The sequence below is a fragment of the Bubalus kerabau genome, chromosome 1 (assembly GCF_029407905.1).
Source record: "Bubalus kerabau isolate K-KA32 ecotype Philippines breed swamp buffalo chromosome 1, PCC_UOA_SB_1v2, whole genome shotgun sequence".
In the NCBI taxonomy this organism is placed as follows: Eukaryota; Metazoa; Chordata; class Mammalia; order Artiodactyla; family Bovidae; genus Bubalus; species Bubalus kerabau.
In genome coordinates, this window is record NC_073624.1 from 85,490,505 (window position 1) to 85,517,014 (window position 26,510).

Genomic DNA, 26,510 nt, shown 5'->3' on the forward strand with positions numbered 1-26,510 from the left:
ACAGCAAAAAAACATTCTAATTACTTACTCCCACTGTACTTTGGAAGCCACCTCACGTTAGGGGAGAGACCATTGATGTTGAAATGTTTACCATCAAAATCAGAGCACTGCTTCTCACGGAAGTCTTGCTTGCCTTTTGGACATGAATCAGTGTTACATGATCGAAATTTCATCCTGCGGCCCACACAGTACTTGCCTCCGTTTCTTGGCCTAGTCAAATTCATTACAGTTTAAAGCACATCAGTACAAGGTTATTTCTGCCATTTCATTCTAAAACTGTTCCATCCCTTTCCAGGATCTGGAAAATCACTGATGTCCCACTAACACTTTTTGTTTTTAACAGAAGTACGTAACATGATTGGGAAGCAACTCTGTGGTTAATGAACTATAGAAAATCCATTTTAACATGGACATTGTGGCCCGGAGGGCAGAAATGATGTCTTATTCACGACTAGATTAACTAACAAGGAACTAATGGTGGGGATTTGTTTATTCATTTTGGAGGCAGGGAGACATATAGAGTGAGCCCAAGATGATCACAAAGGAAGATGACACCATGTTAAAATTAAAAAGAAGTATATATTACTCTTTGTTGTGTATATCCTACATATCACTCAGTTCAAAGAATTTCATGGTATCAATCTATAGACATCCAACTCCATTTCAGTTTATGTTGGAAGATTAAACTCTTATATGAAGACTTTCAGCATAATTCAACTATTTTAAAATTCAAATAAACTAAGTCATACTCTATTCATACTATGTCATATTTCTGCATTAAAAATTCTTTATTTATATCTATAATAAGAGAACCATTTTTAAAAATTTTTATGGAATGCCTAAATTCTTTTAAATAGTTTGGTGAGCAGGATCTGTGCTTCAGTACTTATTCAAGCTAAAGACATTGAAGCAACTATAAGATGAAAATAAGAAAAAGAAAATATGACATGACAAATTATACCAAACAGTAAGAACCAGTAACAAAACTACCTAGTTTACCCAGGAAAACCAAAGCACAGTTGAAAGGGGCCAGGCTCTTTTAACAAAAGCACAGTAAAAGTAAAAATCCCATTATATTACTGTCATTATTTGCAACTATTTCTCAAATTTACACTAAATCAAAAAAGAAAGAAAATGGCTGTCTTAACTCAAATTCTTTAAAGTATTTTACTTTGAATCTACCAAGATAGAGAGTAATATGGCTTAAAGTATTCCAGAAGTTTTCTGAATCTCAGAAACTTACAGACTGACCTCCAGTTTTAGAAGTGAATGAAACTGATGTTTACTTTCTGGTGCCTTGAGATAATCTTAATTTACAGTGACATAAAAAAGACATACTCGGGGCGATTACAGAGCCTGCTTGTGCTTTTGATTCCACCTCCACATGTTCTTGAACAAGAACTGTAAGGTCCCCATGGTCCCCAATCGCCATCTACAGGACGTGTTTCCATTTCTTTATTTACACATAGCCCATGGTGGCAATGCTATGAAAATGACACAAAAAGAAATGATTCGTGTGTTATCTAGTTAGGACATCACAGTAATAATAACAACAGCAGAAAGACCAGTAGCAGAAAATGCATACAACTTTAAGCAGAATGTTATCAATTCAGAAATGAAATTACATTTGATACCATTTTGTGAATATTTCCTGAGTATATACTGAGTAACTGTAAACAAATCAACAGAATGCAAAAAAGAACAGGAAATTTACTGTGCTTATGAGAGCTGGAGTCTCACTGGAGAAGGAAGACCTATACCTATGGGGAAAACTTAATAATGAAAAGTATTTTTGAAAAAGAAGCAAACAAATATTTGATTAATATGGTCTATAACCATGCTTCTACCTTTTATGCAAAGGTATCTATCACTCTCCTACTCTTTTAGCTAACTTTCTACTCTATCTTATTCAAAGTCTCAAAGATCACTTTATTTCTTGTTTTCATCAAGAAAGTGGAAATCTACAAAAGAATGTGTCCAAAATCTCCCACAACCTCTTCTACCCACCCAATACCCAAAATCTCCCACCATCCCTTCCACCCAGTACGCAGCCTTCCTGCCCATTAGTAGACATGAAAAATCCAAAATCAGTCCCTCCATCGGACGAAGGAGCCTAGTATGCTGCAGTCCATGGGGTCGCTCAGAGTCGGACACAACTGAGCGACTTCCCTTTCACTTTTCACTTTCATGCACTGGAGAAGGAAATGGCAACCCACTCCAGTGTTCTTTCCTGGGAGAATCCCAGGGACGGGGTCGCACAGAGTTGGACACGACTGAAGCGACTTAGCAGTAGCAATAGTAAAACACTCTAGGAAAATTCCAGATTTAGAAGTCGGGCTGTTCCCTCTGCCTGGAGCTCAACTCCCCTGCGATGTCCTCATAGCAAACTCCCTCACTTCCTTTAAAACAGCTCATTAGGCAACTTCCCATAAGATCACCCTTGACCATCATATTTTAAATTGCAAATCTGCCCTCTCCTACCACACAACATCTAATCCTTTTTCTGCTCTATTTCTCTTATTCATGGTACCATTATATTGTTTTTAATACTGCAGTATCCAACTAGAATATAAGCTCCAGGACGGGGGCAGGGATTGTTCCTCTTTTGTTCACTGATATATTCTGAGCACCTAGAATAGTATCTGACATGTAGGAAGCCCTTGACAAATTTTTGTTGAATTAATTAATCATATAACCAAGATTATTAGCAGAAAAAAAATGCTTTGTGCCCTCCATTAGAAAAAATCATTTAATATGAGAAAGCCATACTAGAAGTGAACAAAAATAAAATCTCAAAATAGAATATACTGTGTGCAGGTAAATTTTATGGGCATCTTCCAGAAATGTTTAAATAATCCTGGCACATTCCCTTTTTATTTATATGTTTCTGAAGGAACAGACCATGAAAAAGAATGCTATGTTGTTCATCGTGCAGTAAAATTAACTCATTGTCAGATGGGTTCAGCATGTCTACATGCAAATAGATTTTCTATGAAAAGTGTTTAACAGACATCACCCATGTAAGATAGTCACAAGATAAAAGAACTAAAGGAAAAATTATAGGATATTTGTTTAAACTTTCCTTGATTAACAGGACCTCTTAATACTCAATATGGCTAATGCATAGGGGCTAACTATTTTCAGTTAATTTTTTAAAGGGAATTTATACCTAGCATGATTTACATTTTATGCCAAATGTCACCCCTACTGTTAATCTACATGGGTTTTAAAGTAGGTCTCAGTATCTCACCATATTTACCTGGATTTCAACAAACCCATGCTCTCCATACTGTCTCATTGGGGAAATAGTTAAGTGAGCTAATAAAAAAGATGCTCAAAATTGATAATAATTAGGATAATACAAGTCAAAATAAGAATTAAATTCTATTTTGTACCCCCTAGAATGGCTAAAAGTTTGTTAAGGCTAACAAAATAAATTGGCAGGGAATGCAGAACAATTCAAACTTTCTTATATTGGTTGGTGAGTCTAAAATGGTTCACGTACTTTGGAAAATAGTTTGGTACTTTCTTATGAAGTTAAACACACTCCTACCCTATAACCTAACAATTTACTCAAGAGAAATACAAACATATGGCCACAAGAAGATTTATATAAGGATGCTCACAGTGGCTTTATACATAAAAGCCCCAAACTTGAAATGACCCAAATATCTATCAACAGAAGAATGGTAAACAAATTATGGCACAACTGCATTAAACTGCCACATAAAGGAAGAAGTATTGATGCACACAATGATATGAATAGAATTCAAAACCATCATGTTGAACAAAAGAAGCTTGACCCACTAGCTCCTAGCCAAGAGAGAGTATACTAGATAGTTTCATTAAGGACACACAAAAATTACAACTATTTATAGAGCAACTATCAATGAGAGTGACCTGAAGAGCAGAAGAAAAGACTATAACTAAAGATATAAAGAAGGAACCACAACAAGATGGGTAGGAGGGAACATAGTATAGTTAAGACCCACACCCCTGGGTAGGCAACCCACAATCGAAAGAATAATTAGAATTGCAAAGGTTCTCCCCAAGGACCCAGAGGTCTAAACCTCACAGCAGGCTCCCTAGCCTGGGAGTCCTGCACCAGGAACACGAGCCTCACAGTGTTTGGCTTTGAATGCCAGCAAGGCTTACTTTCAGGAAAGTCAGAAAAATGTAGGAAACAGAGACTCCACTCTTAAAAGGCACACACACACAAAAAATATCACATGCTTCAAGACCCAGAGAAGAAGCTGAAATTTGAAAGAAGCCTGGGTCAGACCCATTTGCTGATCTTGGAGAGCTTCCCAAAAAGAAAGAAAGCATCTGGGCCTCACCCTGGTAACACAGAAGCTGACAGAAGGCATTTTAGGGATCTCGTCCCACCACGAGGACACTGGTACTGGCAAGCACCACTTTCACTCCTGCTAGCTTATTAGCATCAGGACCTGGCCCCATTCACTGGCTTGCTGGCACATACCTTGGGTCACCCCATGGCAAGCAATTACCTGGGAGGGAACACAGACCCATCTTCTAGCCAGCCAGTTGCCATAGAACCTACTGAGACCCCAGCCACTCCAAAAGCTGGTCTTGACCACCAGAGGGCCCAGGACCCAGCCCCAACCACCAGTGGATCATCACTAACCCCAAAGTTCCAAGAGATTTGCAGCCAGCCATCAGAGAAGACTCCACCCAAACAGGGGCAGGTACCAGCCCTTATAACTCCTGGGCTCCAGCCATACCACCTGCTGGCCCACACTGACTCTGGGGACTAGCAGGGCCCTGAAGACAGGAACCCAGACCAGGTTCAGCCACCAGTAGACCAGATCAGTCTTAGGGCTTCCTGGGCCTTAGCCTACCCACCAGGAAACTAACACCAGCTCCAGGACATCCCAGGTACACAGGGACCCCAGAACCCAGCTCCATTCGCCATGGGCAACTACTAGCTCTGAGGCCAGATTCAGCCGCTAGTGGGCAGGGACAAGTACATGGACTCCCTGGACCCCACAGACACCATTCCTGGGAGTACCATGGCTCCATAGCCAGCTGTGTAAAGACCTGGACCACCCATCAGGAGGCCATCAGCAGGCTGGCACTAGCTCTGGGACCTCTTGGGAACCTCAGCCAACTGCCCTGGAATCGAGATCCAACCACCAGTGAGCCAGCACCAAGACCAAGCGTCCACTGACCATGCAGCCAGCCACATCAGGACCCCATCAAACCTGCAAGTGGCCAGCAATCTCCGCACAAGACAGAATCTGGCAACCAATAAGACCAAGAAGACTGAAATCATATTGAGCATCTTTTCTGACCACAGTCCTGCTGCTGCTAAGTCACTTCAGTTATGTCCGACTCTGTGCGACCCCATAGATGGCAGCCCACCAGGCTCCCCTGTCCCTGGGATTCCCCAGGCAAGAACACTGGAGTGGGTTGCCATTTCCTTCTCCAATGCATGAAAGTGAAAAGTGAAAGTGAAGTCGCTCAGTCGTGTCCGACTCTTCATGACCTCATGGACTGCAGCCTACCAGGCTCCTCTGTCCATGGGATTTTCCAGGCAAGAGTACTGGAGTGGGGTGCCATTGCCCTATGAAACCTGAAATCAACTACAAGAAACATTTTGCAAAGAGAAAACTAAGACACAGTGTGAAAGCTAAACACTGTGCTACTTACTAAACCACCAATAGGTCACTAAAGTAATAAAAAAAAAAAAAAAAAAACCCTGGAGACAAATGAAAACACAACAATCTAAACTATGCAATGAAAGCAAATGCAGTTCTATGAGGAATATTTGTAACAACACAAGCCTACCTCAGGGAAGAAGAAAAATCTCAAGTAAACCTTATACCTCAACCTTGTACCTAAAGGAACTAGAATTAAAAGAACAAACGAAACTCAGTGTTGGTAGAAGGTAAGAAATTATAAAGATCAGAAAGAGAAGAAATTAATAAAAGATACCAAAAAAAGAATAGAAAAGATCAAAGAGGGTAAGAGCTGATAATTGAAATGATAAACAAAATTTATTATTTAGATTCATCAAGAAAACAAGAGAAGGCTAAAACCTTCTCAGTGGCTCAGTGGTAAAGAATCTGCCTGCAGTGGAGGAGATATGGTTCAATAGCTATGTCAGGAAGATCCCCTGAAGGAGGGCATGGCAACCCGCTCCAGTATTCTTGCCTAGGAAATTCCATGGACAGAGGAGCCTGGCAGGCTGCAGTCAATAGGGTCTCACAGAGTTGGACATGACTGAAGCCACTAAGCAGCAGCAAATCAATGAAATAAAAAATGAAAAAGAAGTTATAATTGACACCACAGAAACACAAAGGATCCTAGGAGATTACGATGAACACTTACATACCAATAAAATGGATAACCTGGAAGAAATGGATAAACTCCTAGAAATGTACAATTTTACCTGATTGAATCAGGAAGAAAATGTTAAAATACCAGTTAATGAAGTTCACTAGTAATGAAATTGAATCAATAATTTTAAAAACTCCCAACCCTTAAAGTCCAGAGCCAGATGGTTTCCCAAGTGAATTCTGACAAACATTTAGAGAAGAGTAACACCTATTTTTCTGCAGGTGTGAAAGTCACTCAGTCATGTCTGACTCTTTGTGACCCCATGGACTATACAAGTCCATGGAATTCTCCAGCCCAGAATACTGGAGTGGATAGCCTTTCCCTTCCCCAGGGTATTTCCCAACCCAAGGATCGAACCCAGGACTCCCGCATTGCAGGCAGACTCTTTACCGGCTCAGCCACCAGGGAAGCCCATACTTCTCAAACTATTATAAAAAATTACAGAGGAAGAAATGCTCTGGAATTCATTCTACAAAGCCAGCATCACCCTCATAACGAAACTAGACAAAGGTATCACAAGAAGGAAAATTACAGACCAGTTCACTGATGAACATAGATACAAAAATCTTCAACAAAATATTAGCAAACTGAATTCAACAATACATTAAAAGGATCATACACTATGATTGAGTGGGATGTATTGTTCAATATCCACCAATCAATGTATGTGATAGATCACATGTCATTATCACGGTGAACCCAGTCACTTCACATCATGTTGGCAGATTTACATAAGTTTATCACTGATGCTAGAATGGAAAAGATGCAGTATGATTGACAGTTTGTCTTAGAGATACAATGTATTTAAAAACACTAAAACCAATAAAGTTCCAAAGAAACTTAAAACTTTCATTTATATTTATCTGAATTTTTAGAAGAAATGTATACAATGGTAAATCCTTAAATTTGGGAGTATTTCAGATATTTTCTGAAATATTTATGGCTAGACACATTTTTAATAACAAGACTATAATATGCTTACATAAGTAAATGTCCATGCAATTATATAACTATAATATCCATCTGCTTTATCTTGAAAAAAGGATAAAATAGAAATTCTAGTTCACTTGAAAACATACAGTAAACAAATACAGCAAAAACATTAATTCAACTAGCAGAAGAAAATATGACGGTGAATAATGAAGAGTGCTGAAACACAGAGCAATCACATCCTTGGATAATCTCTTGATACAAAACTCACCCTTCGAGAAAACCTACCATCCCAGGACCACAGTTTGTTCCATCTGCCAGTGGCATGTGTTGAGTGCGACAGCCCTTGTGAACTCCTTCTGCACTGGTACACCAGAGACGCCTGCATTGTTTCTGCAGAGTAATAAAAGGCAGGCCAGCAAGAGTAAAAATAACACTACAACCACCAGATCAATTCAGTATCATGCATTGATTTATACATTGATCCTAGATACTTCCTGGTTTCATGGTCAGAGCTGGAAATAATCAGTAATAATCTTTTACTAGGGCTTCACTGGTGGCTCAGACAGTAAAGAATCTGGCTGCAATGCAGGAGACCTGGGTCCGATCCCTGGGTCAGAAAGATCCCCTGGAGAAGGGAATGGCTACCCACTCCAGTATTCTTGCCTGGCAAATTCCATGGACAGAGGAACCTGATGGGCTACAGTCCGTGGAGTTGCAAAGAGTCAGACACAACTGAACAACTAACACAGATACACATAATAACCTTTACTAAGTCAGTCTTGGTCATCAATTTTCCTCTAAACACATAAAATGGCAACATTTAGTTTTTTAAAAATTGGATTATCATCAAACACTGAACAATGGAAGAGATGACTTGGAGCAAAGCATTCAAAATTACTGAGATACTTTTCTCTCTTTGCAAGACATTTTTCTAAAGGATTTTTTGTTGTTAAATGTTAATCACAAGGAGTTTCCAAAAGTCCTTTTGATCCAACAGTGGAATGTATGAATAATGTGCATAGAAAAACTGTATAATGTATCTTGGTTTCCTATTTTGTAAATATAATGCATACTTTCAATTTTTGAACATAGGGTTCTGAAGTTTTCACAAGATATGAAAATCCACAGAGGCTCATAGGAGCTATGCCCAAGATAATCCCTTTCTTTCTTTGAATTTAAATTCAAAGTTCATTCAGTATCCAAGTCAGTATGAAAAAAAAGTATTTTTTTATAAAAAATAATTGACGTAAATCTTCCCCTCTTCAGAGTAGATATTTAAAGACATAAATAATTGTGATTTTAAATTTAAGATTTTAGGAATAATATTCACTACATGCAGCATGCTTTGCATGTCCCTGTGCTCACTGTTAAGTACCTTTCATTTATTCATACATCCATTCATTCATTCATAAATCATTCATGTATTCACTCATTCAACAGTCAGTAAACATTTGTTTTATGGCTTCTATTATATGACAGATCTGAACTAAATCCTTGGAATATATCTTTATTTAAATGAATGAACAAAGTGAGATTCCTGGTTCAATGATCTTCACAATCTAGTAGTATAGTAAGCAATTTGGCAAAGGTCCGCACAGGATTGAAGAAAATGAAATGAGTATTCTGCTTGGAAAAGCAAGGCATGGATTCACCAAAGTAATGACATTTATTAGAACTAAATCCTAAATTTACCCCCAAAAGAAGACAAAATCTTGGCTACAGAGTCAATAAAAATGTCAACTCAACTTTTTCAGAGGTCAGTGTTCATTCCAGTCCCAAAGAAAGGCAATGCCAAAGAATGCTCAAACTACCACACAATTGCACTCATCTCACACATTAGTAAAGTAATGCTTAAAATTTTCCAAGCCAGGCTTCAGCAATACATGAATCATTAACTTCCAGATGTTTAAGCTGGTTTTAGAAAAGGCAGAGAGGAACCAGAGATCAATTTGCCAACATCCGCTGGATCATGGAAAAAGCAAGAGTGTTCAAGAAAAACATCCAAAATCACTGCAGATGGTGATTGCAGCCATGAAATTAAAAGATGCTTACTCCTTGGAAGGAAAGTTATGACCAATCTAGACAGCATATTAAAAAGCAGACATTACTTTGCCAACAAAGGTCCATCTAGTCAAGGCTATCGTTTTTCCAGTGGTCATGTATGGATGTGAGAGTTGGACTATAAAGGAAGCTGAGCACAGAAGAATTGATGTTTTTGAACTGTGGTGTTGGAGAAGACTCTTGAGAGTCCCTTGGACTGTGAGGAGATCCAACCAGTCCATCCTAAAGGAGATCAGTCCTGGGTGTTCATTGGAAGGACTGATGGTGAAGCTGAAACTCCAATACTTTGGCCAACTGATGCAAAGAGCTTACTCATTTGAAAAGACCCTGATTATGGGAAAGATTGATGGCAGGAGGAGAAGGCTACAACAGAGGATGAGATGGTTGGATGGCATCGCTGACTCAATGGACATGGGTTTGGGTGGACTTCAGGACTTGGTGATGGACAGGGAGGCCTGGCGTGCTGCATTTCATGGGATCGCAGAGAGTTGGACATGACTAAGTGACTGAACTGAACTGAACTGAACCTATAAAAAATCCTTGAAACCAATTATAAAGTAATGATTAAAGAAAACTAAACAATAGGCTCCAAATTTCATTCCTTTGGATTCAAATCTGTATAAAGTAAAATATAGTCTATGAAATTCTTGGGGTCTTTAATACAATTCATTATCAAAGCACTTGTATTATCTCTCCCACCCACAAAACAACATCATTTGAAAATAACTATTTGAATGTTTTAATTTTCATTAACCTGTATGTGACTGTTTTCTGACCGAGGATATTTCATAGGATTTTGTGAGAGATGCAGATGACACCACCCTTATGGCAGAAAGTGAAGAGGAACTAAAAAGCCTCTTGATGAAAGTGAAAGTGGAGAGTGAAAAAGTTGGCTTAAAGCTCAACATTCAGAAAATGAAGATCACGGCATCCGGTCCCATCACTTCATAGGAAATAGATGGGGAAACAGTGGAAACAGTGTCAGACTTTCTTTTTGGGGCTCCAAAATCACTGCAGATAGTGACTGCAGCCATGAAATTAAAGGACGCTTACTCCTTGGAAGGAAAGTTATGTCCAACCTAGATAGCATATTCAAAAGCAGAGACATTACTTTGCCAACAAAGGTCCATCTAGTCAAGGCTATGGTTTTTCTTGTGGTCATGTATGGATGTGAGAGTTGGACTGTGAAGAAGGCTGAGCACCGAAGAATTGATGCTTTTGAACTGTGGTGTTGGAGAAGACTCTTGAGAGTCCCTTGGACTGCAAGGATATCCAACCAGTCCATTCTGAAGGACATCAGCCCTGGGATTTCTTTGGAAGGAATGATGCTAAAGCTGAAACTCCAGTACTTTGGCCACCTCATGCGAAGAGTTGACTCATTGGAAAAGACTCTGATGCTGGGAGGGATTGGGGGCAGGAGGAGAAGGGGATGACAGAGGATGAGATGGCTGGATGGCATCACTGACTTGATGGACGTGAGTCTGAGTGAACTCTGGGAGTTGGTGATGGACAGGGAGGCCTGGCGTGCCGCAATTCATGGGGTTGCAAAGAGTCAGACACGACTGAGCAACTGAACTGAACTGAAAGATAATTTTTGAGTATCTAACAAAGTGAAAGTGAAAGTCAGTCACTCAGTTGTGACTAACAAAGAGTGACTCTTTGCGACCCCATAGACTATAGTCCACCAGGCTCCTCTGTCCATGGGATTCTCCAGGCAAGAATATTGGAGTAGGTAGGCATTCCCTTCTCTTGCGGATCTTCCCAACCCAGGGATCGAACCTGGGTCTCCCACGTTGCAGGCAGATTCTTTACCATCTGAGCCACCAAGGAAGCCCATCTAAAACAGCACCTGGCGAATAATAAGTATTCAATAAATTATAGTTTCCCTTTTTTAAAAACCTCTTTCTGACAAACACCAAATTTTTCTAATATTTAAAAATCAAGATAAGTTCAGCACACTACCTGTCCAAGAGAATAAAGTACATTTTGAAATATATCTTAACTACAACTTTATGGTAGTTTGCAAACAAAAGAACATAATTTTCCTTACTAAATAGGGACACACTTGTGATCCAGGACCAAACATAAGCTCACATTGCTTGTTTACATCATACATTAATCCAGGAAGCTGTGAAGATAGATCGTATATTCTTCCATTTGGTTTGTCAAGGAGGCATTCCCCATGACCGGTACTGTAGCAACGACAGGGAAAAAAATATTGTGAATACACATGGATGTATTTCAGTAGAAGATTCTTTACTACATTTTTCTGTAGCTCTGCACTTTCAAAGAGAACATCAGTATTTTTTCATAATTTAAAAACCAATTCACATCAAAGTCAATAAAAAAACCTCACAGTTTATAAAGGACTTATTATATGTGTTTGTTCTCCTTTAACCCCCACAACTGCCTTAAAGGTAAAAAATTTTTTTAAAGAATAATGAAAAATAATCAAAAATTCATCAAATATAATGTTTAAAACATGCATTCCTATGTTGATCACACTACACTTTTGGTCTGCTTTGCTATCCAACAGGAATGCCCTATATCTAATGTCCAATCTGTCAAAATGTAAAAAGTAACATTTTCAGATCATCTGAGAAAGTTCGTTTATAGTTGACAACAAAATAAAGGAATTTCAGAAAGTGCTATGCTGTCTCTGTCTCAAACAGATTTTCTTAGGAAGAGAATATAATGCAGGGTAAAGAATGCCAGCCTTGGGACTTTGCATTTGGGTGTCACCACTTTGCGAATTGCATGGTGTGAACAAGTTAGTCAGTCTCCCTGGGTCTAAGACTTCTCATCTGCTAATTGAGAGTAGAAATGTCTGCCTTGCAAGTTGCTATTAAATGCATGATTTAATATCTTCAAAGGAGTTTGCAAAATAGTAGATAGTGGCAAAAATGTGTATTTGCTACTCCTAGTTTGTCAAGTAATATATAGTATATAGAAAACTGTGAAAATGTTCAGCCACTTCAATTCAGTTAAAAGCAACCATTTGTTCAATTTGAAATAATTAGAAGAAACATTTTGGGGGGAATTTTTTACTGGCTAGAGGGCATAATAAATTTTGTCCCCCAAAAATGAACATATAACTTTTAAAATACCCATTGGCAAGAATCATATCACCTCCTTCCAAAAATAAGCATACCTACTGGTATTTTTAATCAGTGCTTCAGTCAGCAATCTAACAAAGCCATATGCCACCATGTACAGATCAGCAACTATGTGCTATGCTTTTAAATCAAGTTCCCATACAAGGATAAATAATCACTGCTAATCATAACTAAGGTATACATTTATAAATATATATTCCAAAAGATGGTTTCATTCATTCCCATAGTTCTCATAGAGATAGGTAAGTGAAACTGTGTAAATTGGTGATTAGAATATGTAGTAGAAAAAAATCAAACAATATTATGTTTACACCAAAAGATTACCTGGAAAGAGTTTGGCTTTGCTTTTAGAACAAGTTTCAGTAACTAGGATAGAAACAGCATTTGGATAAGTTGGGAAGCAGAGAAATGTAGGAGATGAAGAGGCAATCTGAGCTAGCAATAGCCTCCAAAGGACAGGTAAACCCAGAGACTCCACATCTCTTTAAGGAACTATTTGGAATGCTCATAATTTGACTTCAGCTATTCTCTGTCCTTCAAGGACACCTCAAACTTGAGCCACTCAAACTCCTCTCAAAATATTATTTAGCAGCTTCTGAAGAAATTCTAATACACAAGGAAGCTTTGATTCCCATTAAACATCCCCCTAAGAAGGAGTTTTTATCATAACAGGAACGCAAATTAAAAAAAAAAAAGATAGCTCTGAATTAAATCCCCCACCAAAAAAAAATATAGTTAAGAATGAAATAATAAAACTCGTTGTCTTTAAACATCCATTTGTACAGTGGAAGCAAACTTAAATTTAAGCAACAAAAAACTCAACAGAGATTGAACTATTCTAAAAGAATACACATTTCAAACTTTATAATCTAATAAATGTTCAATTATGTAACTAAAGTAACACGAAATCACTTACTCCAGGAATTCAGTGATATATTTCTGACTACATTTTGACCAGGTCCAAGGACTTGTGTGGTAATTTAAAGTTGGAGCCATGACATGATACTGATGTTTAATTCCAGTTTCCTTACATTTAAAACTATCATCGTGTGGAACATTAAATCTAAAAATAAAAATAAACACTTAAAAAGAATAATGAAATGTACACATTAGAAACAGATCTCTTATTTTATAATATAATCTAAAATGTAGATCAATCTGATTATATCAGGATTTGTACTCTTGATCTCTTCATAAAGTACTGAAATGCTAGGCTTACCTTCATGTTTAAAAGTACATGATGTTTAAGAAATAGTAGATTATAATTCTGATCAGTAGCACAGTCTGCTGCTTTGGTATGTTAATTTCAACAATCAAATTATTTGGATTCTGGCTCACCTCATCACAATATCAACACAGCATTCACATAAAACAATTATAATTTCCAACATGCATACCCAAGGCAATGTGTGTAGAAAGATTAGGTAAAGGCTCTACCACAATAACTTCCAGACTACTGACTATCACTACAGAATTAAAGAAAAAAAAAAAAAAAAAACTTCTTTAATTCTTAATTCCATATCACTTTATGCTTTCCACCTATTTCACATGAAACAGCTTAACTGCTCTTTCTGGTTTATAATCATAAAGCAATTATGACTGATAGGACTGGAATAGTAAAAATATTCCCAAATGGCAACCAAATATTTACAAGGGCAATGACATTAAATGATCAGCTGTTCAGCAACAGATTCTACATATTTTTTGAGGATCCCAGTAAAAACTACATTTAGAAGGGATATTGAAACCACTTGATTCAGTCCTTACCTGTCAAAATTTGTACTCAATATCAGTGTTTTAATTAAACTACTTACTTATATTCTAAACACACCTAAAAAGTTTCTCAGGAAGAAAATAAAAGGTAGTATCCTTTGCAAGAACACTGTACTAGTTAACACCCTTGGTAACCAGCAAACACTGCCTTCAGGATGTTACCGCAATGCATGATATACCTCGGGCATGCTGCTGAACCTGCTCTACTTCAGCAAACACGTACAAATCTGAGTGTGCATTTGGTGGGTGGTCATGAGATATAACTATGCTACAGGGAACTGAAGAGGAAATAGTTTAATAAAAATTATCTCTGCCTGAAATTATTCCAGTTGAATACTCTAAGGATGTCAAGGCATGACCAGGAAAAGACAATGGAGTTCAAGAGAAGCCGTTCCAGCTTCAATTCCTTATTAGCAAATAACCAAAAAATCAAAAGAGTAGGGTGGGTACATTGGGAATCATTTTTCAGAGGATGAACTTCTAGGGATTTCTGACTTTCTATGGGAGCTTCACGGGTATCAGGGGAAATCATGGCCTCCACATTTTTAGAGCATAAAACCCCAGCGGAATTTTTAATAATATAGGAACCGATGGGAGAATTCCAAATGTTTACCAAAAAAAAAAAAACTATAGATCTGGGAGAAAAAGTTTTAAGAAAATATTTCAGTGATTAAGAAATTCCCACAGACCACATACTCTGTTGGGGCTCTGAGCAATAAAAGCAAGAAATGAATTGATACTACAAATATTTGGGGGAGTTCCCTAGAACCAGGGGACCCTACAGGCCCTCCCATAAGACGGTAGAGCACAGTACCTGGTCATGCATAGGATAACAAGGGATAGAGGCCAGAAGTGCTTGTCATATAATCCAATACAGTAAATGAAAGAAAAGAGTTCCAAAGTTCTAGTTCTTTGCTTAGTCTGTTGATCTGTGTAGCCTGTCTGACCTAACATAGATCACAAAAGAGCCAGAGTTAGCATTTCAGGGGTTAAAATTACACTACTAATATTTTGTAAAGATATAAAGATGCTAATTACTCAGCTGAAGACAGAATTGTAGACATTCATGCCATGCTATGTAGAAGGCACACTACTGAAGTGACAGAAGGTACTTACACATGACCAAGCTCATGGGCTATAGTAAAGGCAGCACTGAGTCCATTTTCTTCACTAATAGAGCAGCTCCGTAAAGGATCACACAGGGTACCTAATTCTGCTAAACCTGAAAAATTTCATGTTTGTATTTCAACAAAATGGGGAATAGCAGAATCATACAGAAAGCACTAAAGCATTTATCATTTGGCATTACTACTTAGAAATAAATGCACAGTTGACTGTTAATACTGCACAGATATTTTATAAGGCAAAGGAAAAAAAAAAAGAACAGAATGATTTATCAGTAGCTGAAACCATATACTTTTACTGAATAAAATAATCCAAAATATGGGATAAGCAAACAATTTTGTAAAAGACAGGAAAAGGAAAAGGCCACAGGAAGAATGAAATTTTAGGCCACGTTAGTGTTATTAGTGGAGAAGGCAATGGCACCCCACTCCAGTACTCTTGCCTGGAAAATCCCATGGACAGAGGAGCCTGGTAGGCTGCAGTCCATGGGGTCGCTAAGAGTCGGACACGACTGAGCGACTTCACTTTCACTTTTCACTTTCATGCATTGGAGAAGGAAATGGCAACCCACTCCAGTGTTCTTGCCTGGAGAATCCCAGGGACAGAGGAGCATGGTAGGAGGCCATCTATGGGTTCACAGAGAGTCGGACACAACTGAAGCGACTTAGCAGCAGTAGCAGCAGCAGCAGGGTTAGTAGGAAAGGTAATGAATGTCTAAACTGGTAACAGTACTAATTAGTAGGAAAGATATTGAATGTCTAAACTGGTAACAGTACTAATAAAGAAAATAGTCCAGAACAATATAAATTATAAATTTTATTTAATTTTTTAAAGCTTTGAAGCAGCATACACTTATTCAATTACCATATGATAATTAAATGACTAAAAATATGTTAAATACTTAGAATAGTGCCTGGAGTTAATAGATGTTAAATAAAGCATGATAATGACATAATCATTGGAAGCACTTGATTTTGTAACCATTTTAGCAGTGGAAAACGTATCACACATCAAGATCTAGCCACTCATTTAAATAACAACTTGCAACTGGAATTGCTGCCGAAAAATGATGACAACATGAACTGGCTGGACACCAAAGACAATAGTTACAACTGATATAGTCTTTTAATCTAGGGTAAGAAATATAAAATAAGTGCTCATTACAATATTCTATATTTCATCATCAAGTTAGCATTCCATTTTACTTTTTAACATAACACCATGGCTTTCACTATTGCTATCCTTCAACATTTGCTTACAAATTTATCTTCTCTCCTATGATGATTCCTTTGATTAAAAAATATATATTTTCATATGTACAATAACCAGTTTCTTACTGTTTTTCATTTAGAAATTTCTTAATATAAAATAAACAGACATATTAGCTACTATGTTTTAGGTCTTTCCTATTATGTGTACCTAAAAAAAGAAATAGAAGTTAACTAAAGAATCTAAAAATACTGGAAAAAAGTCAGACTAATGAGTTCACTCACCAATACATTCTTAACAAAAATGAAAGATGCCCTCTTTCTGACTCTAATGCCAAAAAGCCTTGCTTGGGCAAAGTCCCCCCCAAAATAACTTTTCCTTAGTTAGAATCAAGACTAAAGCAAGAATGAAAAAAAAAAAAAAAAAAGAAAGATATTCTTTCTTTTAACAGTCCTCTGAGAAAGAATGAGAGAATTATTACTGTCTTTAAGATTTTAAAATTTATACTGTATGGGCAATTTTTAGTGAATTTTGTATTTCTCCTTTGTCAAAATAAGTTAAACTGTACACATTGCTTTTTAAGAATATGTGCTGTTCCCTTGCCTTCACTAGTATTTTCAATTTGCCTAGTGGCTCAGTTCCAGTGTACTATTCATTTACAGTGCTGGGTATTTGAAATACAATATTGACTCCATTGGGTTCCCATGGTGGCTCAGACCATAAAGAATCTGCCTGCAATGTAGAAGACATCGGTGCAATCCCTGAGTTGGGAAGATCCCCTGGGGAAGGGAATATACCCACTCCAGTATTCTTGCCTGGAGAATTCCATGGACAGAGAAGGCTGGCAAGCTATTGCCCATGGAGTAGCAAAGAGTCGAACATGATTGAGTGACTAATACTTTAACTTTTCACTTTTTTCATTGACTCCATTACCACCCAAACTTTGCTTCATGCTTAAAGATGGGCGGGACTTCCCTATAGCTCAGACGGTAAAGAATCTGCCTGCAATGAAAGAGACCCAGGTTCAATTCCTAGCTCAGGAAGATCCCCTGGAGGAAGAAATGGCAACTCCTTCCAGCCTAAAGATGGATATATTCTAAGTTGAACATCTTAGTCACATGACATATCTGTAAAAACTAGCATTGCATATGATTAAAGGTCAAGCTCAAGCACGTTCATTAGATAAACAAGACTAACAAAAATCAAAGTGAATGTATAGCCTTATAGTACCAAGCAGTTGGCTGAGATTTTATGCCTAGATTCACTCATTCTGATTCAGGGCTCTCTGAAACTGGGCAGAGATATTAACAGAATAAACTAGCACAGCCCAAATTTGACACAGATTCCCTGTGTTTGAAAGTTCAAGAAGCTGCACAGAGTCACCAATCTGTCATCTTGAAGAATAACAACAATTTTTAACTTACTTTGTAAAATATGCCCAGAGACTAAGACAACAATACTTGCAAAAGGAGATATAAGCAGGAAACTTAGTAATTATTGCCAGTATCTTGTATTTGTTATTAAGAACTATTCACAGTTTGGTTTTTTTTTTCCACATATTTTAGAAGGGAAACTAAAATATTAAAACTTGGGTTAATACAACTTGTGTAGCCTTGGGCAAATTATTTATCCTCATTTATAAAATTGGAATAATAGGTCTTCATAGGTTTGTTGTAAAGATTAAATGAGTATAATCATGTTAAACCTTAATGTAATGTTTGATACATAGGCATTCAAATATATCAGCTATCATTATAATCACTGCTACTCTTGACTTAAAGGATAACAGGGCTACTTTGATTTGCATAGTCTATGTTTCTAGACATCAGTATGATTTATGTGCACAGGAGTAGCTGAAAACTGCAAAAAATGAATGGGGAGTGAGTAACCCAAAATTTAGTTTTAAATCATTTTTTAAAATAGAAAAATATAGCGAATATATTCATACTTAATTTTTAGTATAAATATGTGAAAACAAGGCAAAGATAATCTAAGAAATATAGAACATATATATCTGAGTACCAAGTCACTTCAGTTGTGTTCAACTCTTTGCCATCATATGGACTATAGCCTGCCAGGCTCCTCTGTCCATAGGGTTCTCCAGGCAAGAATTCTGGAGTGGATTGCAGTACCCTCCTCCAGGGGATCTTCCTGACTCAGGGATCAACACGCGTCTCTTACATCTCCTGCATGGCAGGCGGGCTCTTTACCACAAGCACCACCTGGGAAGCCTAGATATATAGAATAATACATCTAGATATGTAAATATATCAAATTATATAGAATATATCTACAAAGTTAGATAGTAGCTTGCAAGGAGAAAAGAATAAGGTCTGTTGTAAAAATTAGAATGGCAGGTGCCTACTTCCACATTTGTGGAAGATTAACTTCTAGACAGTCCTTCTACCACAAAGAAACACATCCAGTAATAAAAACTACTTTTTAAATGAATACTGAGCTCATGATGTATGAGAACTATCAAAACCACACACCTCCAAAACCTAAGATATATTCTCTCCCTGCTCATCTCATACCTAATAATGCATGCATACATACATATAAACAATTATATCATGTGAGTCAAATTCGCTCAGTTGTGTCCAACTCTTTGCGACCCCATGGACTATACAGTCCATGGAATTCTCCGGGACCGAATACCGGAGTGGGTAGCCTTTCCCTTCTCCAGGGGATCTTCCCGACCCAGGAATCAAATCCAGGTCTCCCGCATTGCAGGCGGATTCTTTACCAGTTGAGCCACAAGGGAAGGCCCATATGATTTATATCATGTGCTAAATCCTAAACAGCAAGCAAGGAATAGTAAGAATAGGAGTTACTCTGAGAGCAAATACTGAGAAAAGCAATATGATGCAGAGACTAAGAGCTTGCTAGAGGAAGCTTCAAAGTAGAGAATCTGATTCTGAAGTCCCTGCCTTAAGTCAGAGACCTTGGTTATTAACACCCTTCAGATTAAAGCAAAAATAAGTGAAAATCTCTCTAGAGGAAAGAACACTTTTTAAGCAGTTCACCACTAACCGTATGGATGATTTTTATATAAATATGAACTTACGCTTAGAGATCATGAAACATACAAACAAGTAAACATAGCAGAAAATTAGCAGACACCACATATTTGGTTATCAAATGTTTAGAATATGGGAACTGTCAAAGATGGAATATAAAATTACTCCAAATAAAATGTTTCAGTAAATATGAAAGGCAATGATAAATATAAGAAAATATAAAAAGAGTATAAACAAAATAAATAGGCAGATTTTGAATAACAACTAAGTAGAATATTTGAAATTGTAAAACATGTTGAAATGGAAAATATAGAAGATGAATGAAATACTAAATTAGATGCAGCCAAAGAAAAAAAATAATAAAATGCACATTAGAGCTGCTGGAATAAAGAAAGAAGATAAAAAGAAAGAAATTATAATTATAAAGAAATTATAATAAATGTAAATGGACAAACTTTGGTAGCAACAAAGATTACTATGGATATAATTTTTTAAATCCAATTATATGATGGATTTATCTAAAGAAATGAGACTCTGAAAAATTGAAACAAAAGATATATCCAGCAAATATTAAACAAGAAAAAGTTGGTCTAGTTATAGTATTGCTAGACATAATATTATAAAAATAAAATAATGACTATATTTTCTTTAAAAAGCATTAGAGATAAAAAGTCACTATACAACTGCAAACAGTTCAAATCAAACTTATATGTGCCTAATAAGTTAGCCCAAAAATAGATGAAACAAAGTATATGAATACTGTAATTGAAGAAATTTTAATGTCAAATTAAAAATAAAGAGTAACAAAGATATATTTATGTTTCAGGTTAGTGTCCTAGTAAGCAAAAAAAAAAAAAAAAATAGTAAATACATAGTTGATTTGAACAGCATAAATTGATTTAACAGACATAGTTAAGAATACACATTCTGTTTGAACATACACAAACATTTTTTAATTGACCACATAATAGACCATACAGTTGAAGTCTAGCATGGAGGATTTTGAGCATGACTTTGCTAGCACACGAAATGAGAGCAGTTGTGCAATAGTTTGAGCATTCTTTGACATTGCCCTTCTTTGGGATTGGAATGACAACTGACCTTTTCCAGTTGTGTGGCCACTGCTGAGTTTTCCAATTTGCTGGCATATTTAGTGCAGCGCTTTCACAGCATCATCTTTTAGGATTTGAAATAGCTCCACTGGAATTCCATCACCTCCACTAGCTTTGTTGCTAGTGATGCTTCCTAAGGTCCACTTGACTTTGCACTCCAGGATGTCTGGCTCCAGGTGAGTGATCACACCATTGTAGTTATCTGGATCATTAAGATCTTTTTTGTATAGTTCTTATGTGTATTCTCACCACCTCTTCTTAATATCTTCTGCTTCTGTTAGGTTCATACCATTTCTGTCCTTTATTGTGTCTGACTTTGCATTAAATATTCCCTTGGTATCTCTAATTTTCTTGAAGAGAACTCTAGTCTTTCCCATTCTATTGCTTTCCTCTATTTTTTTTTTTTTTTTTTTTTGCATTGTTCACTTAGGAAGTCTTTCTTACTCCTCCTTGCTATTCTCAGGAACTCTGCATTCAGATGGGTATATCTTTCCTTTTCTCCTTTGCCTCTCTTCTCATCTTTTCTCAGGTATTTGTAAGGCCTCCTTAGACAACCATTCGCCTTTTTGCATTTCTTTTTCTTGGGGATAATCTTGATCACTGCCTTCTGTACAATGCTACAACCTCTGTCCATAGTTCTTCAGGCACTCTGTCTATCAGATCTAGTCCCTTGAATCTTATTTGTCACTTCCACTATATAATCGAAAGGTATTTGATTTAGTTCATACCTTAATGGCTTAGTGGTTTTCCCTACTTTCTTCAACTTAAGTCTGAATTTTGCAATAAGGAGTCCATGATCTGAGCCACAGTCAGCTTCTGGTCCTGTTTTTGCTGACTATATAGAGCTTCTCCATCTTATGTACACATGGAGAGAGCTTATATAGAAAACTTCCAGATGTACAAGCTGGATTTACAAAAGGCAGAGGAACCAAAGTTTAAATCGGCAACATCAGCTGGATCACAGAAAAAGCAAGAGAATTCCAGAAAAACAACCACTTTTGCTTTATTGAATACACTAAAGCCTTTGACTGTGTGGATCACAACAAACTGTGGAAAATTCTTAAAGAGATGGAAATGAGACCACCTTACCTGTCTCTTGAGAAACCTGTATACAGGTAAAGTAGAAACAGCTAGAACTGGATATGGAATAACAGACTGATTCAAAATTGAGAAAAGAGCACATCAAGGCTGTATTATTGTCACCCTGCTTATTTAACTTATATGCAGAGTACATCATGCGAAATGCCAGGCTAGATGAAGCACAAGCTGAAATCAAGATTGCTGGGAGAAATATCAATAACCTCAGATATGTAGATGACACCACCCTTATGGCAGAAAGCAAAGAGATAAAGAGCCTCTTGATGAAAGTGAAAGAGGAGAGAGAAAAAGCTGGTTTATCTGTACCCCAATGTTCATCGCAGCACTGTTTATAATAGCCAGGACATGGAAGCAACCTAGGTGTCCATCAGCAGATGAATGGATAAGAAAGCTATGGTACATATACACAATGGAGTATTACTCAGCCATTAAAAAGAATACATTTGAATCAGTTCTAATGAGGTGGATGAAACTGGAGCCTATTATACAGAGTGAAGTAAGTCAGAAAGAAAAACACCAATACAGTATACTAACGCATATATATGGAATTTAGAAAGATGGTAACAATAACCCTGTGTACGAGACAGCAAAAGAGACACTGATGTATAGAACAGTCTTATGGACTCTGTGGGAGAGGGAGAGGGTGGGAAGATTTGGGAGAATGGCATTGAAACATGTAAAATATCATGTATGAAACGAGTTGCCAGTCCAGGTTCGATGCACGATACTGGATGCTTGGGGCTGGTGCACTGGGACGACCCAAAGGGATGGTATGGGGAGGGAGGAGGGAGGAGGGTTCAGGATGGGGAACACATGTATACCTGTGGAGGATTCATTTTGATATTTGGCAAAACTAATACAATTATGTAAAGTTTAAAAATAAAATAAAATTAAAAAAAAAAAACTCAACATTCAAAAAACTAAGAACATGGCATTTGGTCCCATCACTTCATGGCAAATAGATGGGGAAACAATGGAAACAGTGACAGACTTTAATCTCTTGGGCTCCAAAATCACTGCAGATGGTGACTGTGGCCTTGAAATTAGAAGATACTTTCTCCTTGAAAGAAAAGCTATGACAAACCTATACAGCATTTCAAAAAGCAGAGACATTACTTTACTGACAAAGGTCCATCTAAACAAACCTATGGTTTTTCCAGTAGTCATGTATGGATATGAGAATTGTACCATAAAGAAAGCTAAGCACCGAAGAATTGATGCTTTTGAACTGTGGTTTTGGAGAAGTCTCTTGAGAATCCCTTGGACTGCAAGGAGATCAAACCAGTCAATCCTAAAGGAAATCAGTCCTGAGGATTCATTGGAAGGGCTGATGCTGAAGCTGAAGTTCCAGTATTTTGGCCACCTGATGGGAAAAGCCAACTTATTGGAAAAGACCCTGATGCTCGGAAATAGAGATCAGGAGGAAAAGGGGATGACAGAGGATGAGATGGTTGTATGGCATCACCAACTCAATGGACATGAGTTTGAGCAAGCTCTGGGAGATGGTGAAGGACAGGGAAGCCTATTGTGCTGCAGTCCATGGGGTCGCACAGAGTCAGACATGACTGAGTGACTGAACAATAGACCATACAGGGGATATCAAAAGACTTCAAAGAATGGGTATCATATAGATCATGTTCTGCAACTACAATGAAATTCAATAAAAAACAGTAAATCTCGATACACTCATAAAATTTTAAATGCATTTCTAAATTATAAGTCTAGTTAATAAGTGAAGAAATCAAGATGGGTTTACACATACTTAGAATTTTTAAATTTTAAATGTCATTGAAAATATCTATAAAAACATGTAGGACATAGCAAAATGATACCTTGAAGTAAATGGGTAGTCTTAAACAAATTAGAAAAGAAAAATTTGGGGTGTTTTTGAGCTAAACAAGCATAAGTAAATTGAGAAAAAATGAGAGAGAGAAAGGAGAAATTAAAGAAATAAAAATGAGATTAAAAGAAAGAGTTGATCCTGTAAAAAAATACAAATTGTAATAGACAATATTTCAGTGAATTTAAGCCATTTAAAGAAGTTCAAATAAATAATATTGGAAATAAAATGAGGCTTGTAGACAGCTATAGACAAGACAGTTTAAATGAAAATGCTATGAGAATAATTTAAGTTATAAATTTTACTACTAAAAGAAATGGTATAATATCTAGAAAAACAGTTTTTAAAGATTATTCAAAAAGATGTTTTTTTAAGTCTGATTATCCTTGGAGAAATTAAATGGCAAAATATATTTCCACACAGGAAAGATAAAACCCAGATGGTTTTCTAGGTGGGATCTCCCATGCTTTCAAGGTATAGATCACTCCAACACTACATAAAATCTTCCAGAGAATGGGAAAAGAAACAATATACTCCCAACAAATTTGGCATGGTGAATAAAACTTTGGTATCTGTGTGGCTCTTCCTACTCATGACAACAACTGTCTCGCTGTTCACACTGTCCACACTTTTCGCTGAACCCAGGCTAGACAAGGAGAAGGCAATGGTACCCCACTCCAGTACTCTTGCCTGGAAAATCCCATGGATGGAGGAGTCTGGTGGGCTGCAGTCCATGGGGTTGCTAAGAGTCGGACACGACTGAGGGACTTCACTTTCACTTTTCACTTTCATGCATTGGAGAAGGAAATGGCAACCCACTCCAGTGTTCTTGCCTGGAGAATCCCAGGGACGGGGGGCCCTGGTGGGCTGCCATCTATGGGGTCGCACAGAGTCGGACACAACTGAAATGACTTAGCAGCAGCAGCAGCAGGCTAGACAAGGCGTGAGCTGAGAGGCTGAAAGGAGCCGTAGGAACTACAGACACATTTATTCTCTCCTGGCTGGCACAGCAGCCATTACACAGCCTCTCTCCTGACTCACGTAGCAGAAGTAGCAGCAGCCACAACATAACCATAATGCAGCAGTAATACAGCCATGGCATAACCTCATATAACATAACCATGATGCCACTCCAATGTAGCCCCAATGCCATAGCAGCTACGGCTTTTGTGGTGAAGCTCTGACGGGCGTAAGGCACAAAGCAGCTTGTGACTAAGCAAGTATCTCGTGATGCGCATGCGCAGTGCTGTAAGTGAGCTCAGCTGTTACATAGTTATTATTTACAAAACGTGCGGTGAGATAGCCTGACCAGGCCATCTTGGCTAATTTGCTCTCTCCTCACAGTATCGGACACGATTGAAGTGACTTAGCAGCAGTAGTACAGTATCAAAATCAGAGAAATACAATCAAAGGAATGTCATTTCACTCCTGAAAATATATGCATGGAATGAAATCTAGTGGTGTGTTTAGAAACAACAAAAAAAAGAAAAAACCTTAATCGAGATTGGTTTAGTGTTACAAAACTCATAAAAGGAATTCATAAGATTAAAATAATCATATGATCATTACTAGATCTGCAAAATTTTTTAATAAAAAGTATATATTTTCTAAGTTTCAGAAAACTATAAGTTTATCAGCCAAGAAGAACCTGTGGCAAATATTCCTAATGGTGAAACTTTACAAATATTCCCTTTAAAATCCAGGGGAAAAAGGCTATCATCATCATTTCTATTCAACATTCAATAAGGTTTATATCTTACTTTAAGACAAAAAAAAAAAGGAAAAGAAAAAGATTTAAAAAAAGGAAAAAATATTATAAGGATTGAAGAAGGGAAAAGAATAACAGCCATAATTCACAATGATATAAATGCCCACAGGTAAATTATGAGATTAATTAATGAATCAGGTGTCTATATTTAAAATCAATAATCCATATAATTTATTATATTTCTATCAATCAACATCATACACCAATATACTAATAAAAGAGGTAAATGAAAGTTGGGCACAATAAACTCTGAAAGAAAATAATACATATTACTAAAAAATATTTTAAAAGACCTTCATAAATAGATAATTGTTTCATAATGACTTAACATACTGGTCTAAAATTTTATAGGAGATCATAGGTCCAAGAATAGCCACAAACTCTTGAAGAAAATTAGATGGAGTATATACTCTATGAATTATGATGATTTATTATAGAACTATATAATTTGAATTTATGGAATTGGTAGATGAACTAAATAAAAAGTATTGATTAATGAAACAGCAGGATGTTTGCACATGCCAGTGCAAACAGAAATTTTATATGTGGCATTGCAGATTCTAAGGAAAGGCACTGCAGAGTCTAGGAAACTAATCAAAACATGATCTCAGGAAACTGGATATCCATCCACACAAAAAAGAATCTTACAAAACTGGATCCTTATTTGATACCATATCAAAAAAACTCAAATAGTATAGAGATTTAAATGTGAAAAGACAAATTTTAAATCCTTATAAGAAAACAGAATAATACATGCAGATTTTGCACTATAGAATTCTTAGAAGGCTATAATTTCATTAATAAGACATAAGATTTCTAACTCAAAAATTATAAATTCAGCTACAGTATATATTTTCATACAAATACAACAATAATCACTAAGGAACTAATCATTAAGAGATATTTACAATACATATAATCCAAAAACGGTTTGGTATCAAGAAGTTATAAAGAACACTAAAAGGCATAAGAAAATGAAAAGTACTACAGCAGAAAAACAGGCAACTTTTTTCATTTATTTCATTCCTCTCAGAAAAGATATATAAATGGCTAGTAAATATATAAAAAGATGTCCAGACTCATTAGTGACCAGGG

At 36.9% G+C, this 26,510-nt stretch overlaps 1 protein-coding gene across 5 annotated transcripts in view; it reads right to left on the minus strand.

The window, feature by feature from the left end:
* ADAMTS20 (ADAM metallopeptidase with thrombospondin type 1 motif 20) overlaps positions 1–26,510 on the minus strand; it is a 203,690-nt gene that overhangs the window by 114,171 nt on the left and 63,009 nt on the right. For 3 of the 5 annotated variants that reach the window (XM_055581273.1, XM_055581282.1, XM_055581264.1), the window contains 6 exons: positions 15,360–15,465; positions 13,387–13,533; positions 11,405–11,546; positions 7,579–7,683; positions 1,339–1,484; positions 29–210 (listed from right to left, as the gene is read on the minus strand). In XM_055581273.1, the coding sequence (XP_055437248.1) occupies positions 29–210; positions 1,339–1,484; positions 7,579–7,683; positions 11,405–11,546; positions 13,387–13,533; positions 15,360–15,465 (828 nt within the window). Of the gene's footprint in view, positions 1–28; positions 211–1,338; positions 1,485–7,578; positions 7,684–11,404; positions 11,547–13,386; positions 13,534–15,057; positions 15,191–15,359; positions 15,466–20,698; positions 22,123–26,510 lie in introns of those variants that run through there. The other 2 variants (XM_055581285.1, XM_055581294.1) reach the window with 2 other exon arrangements.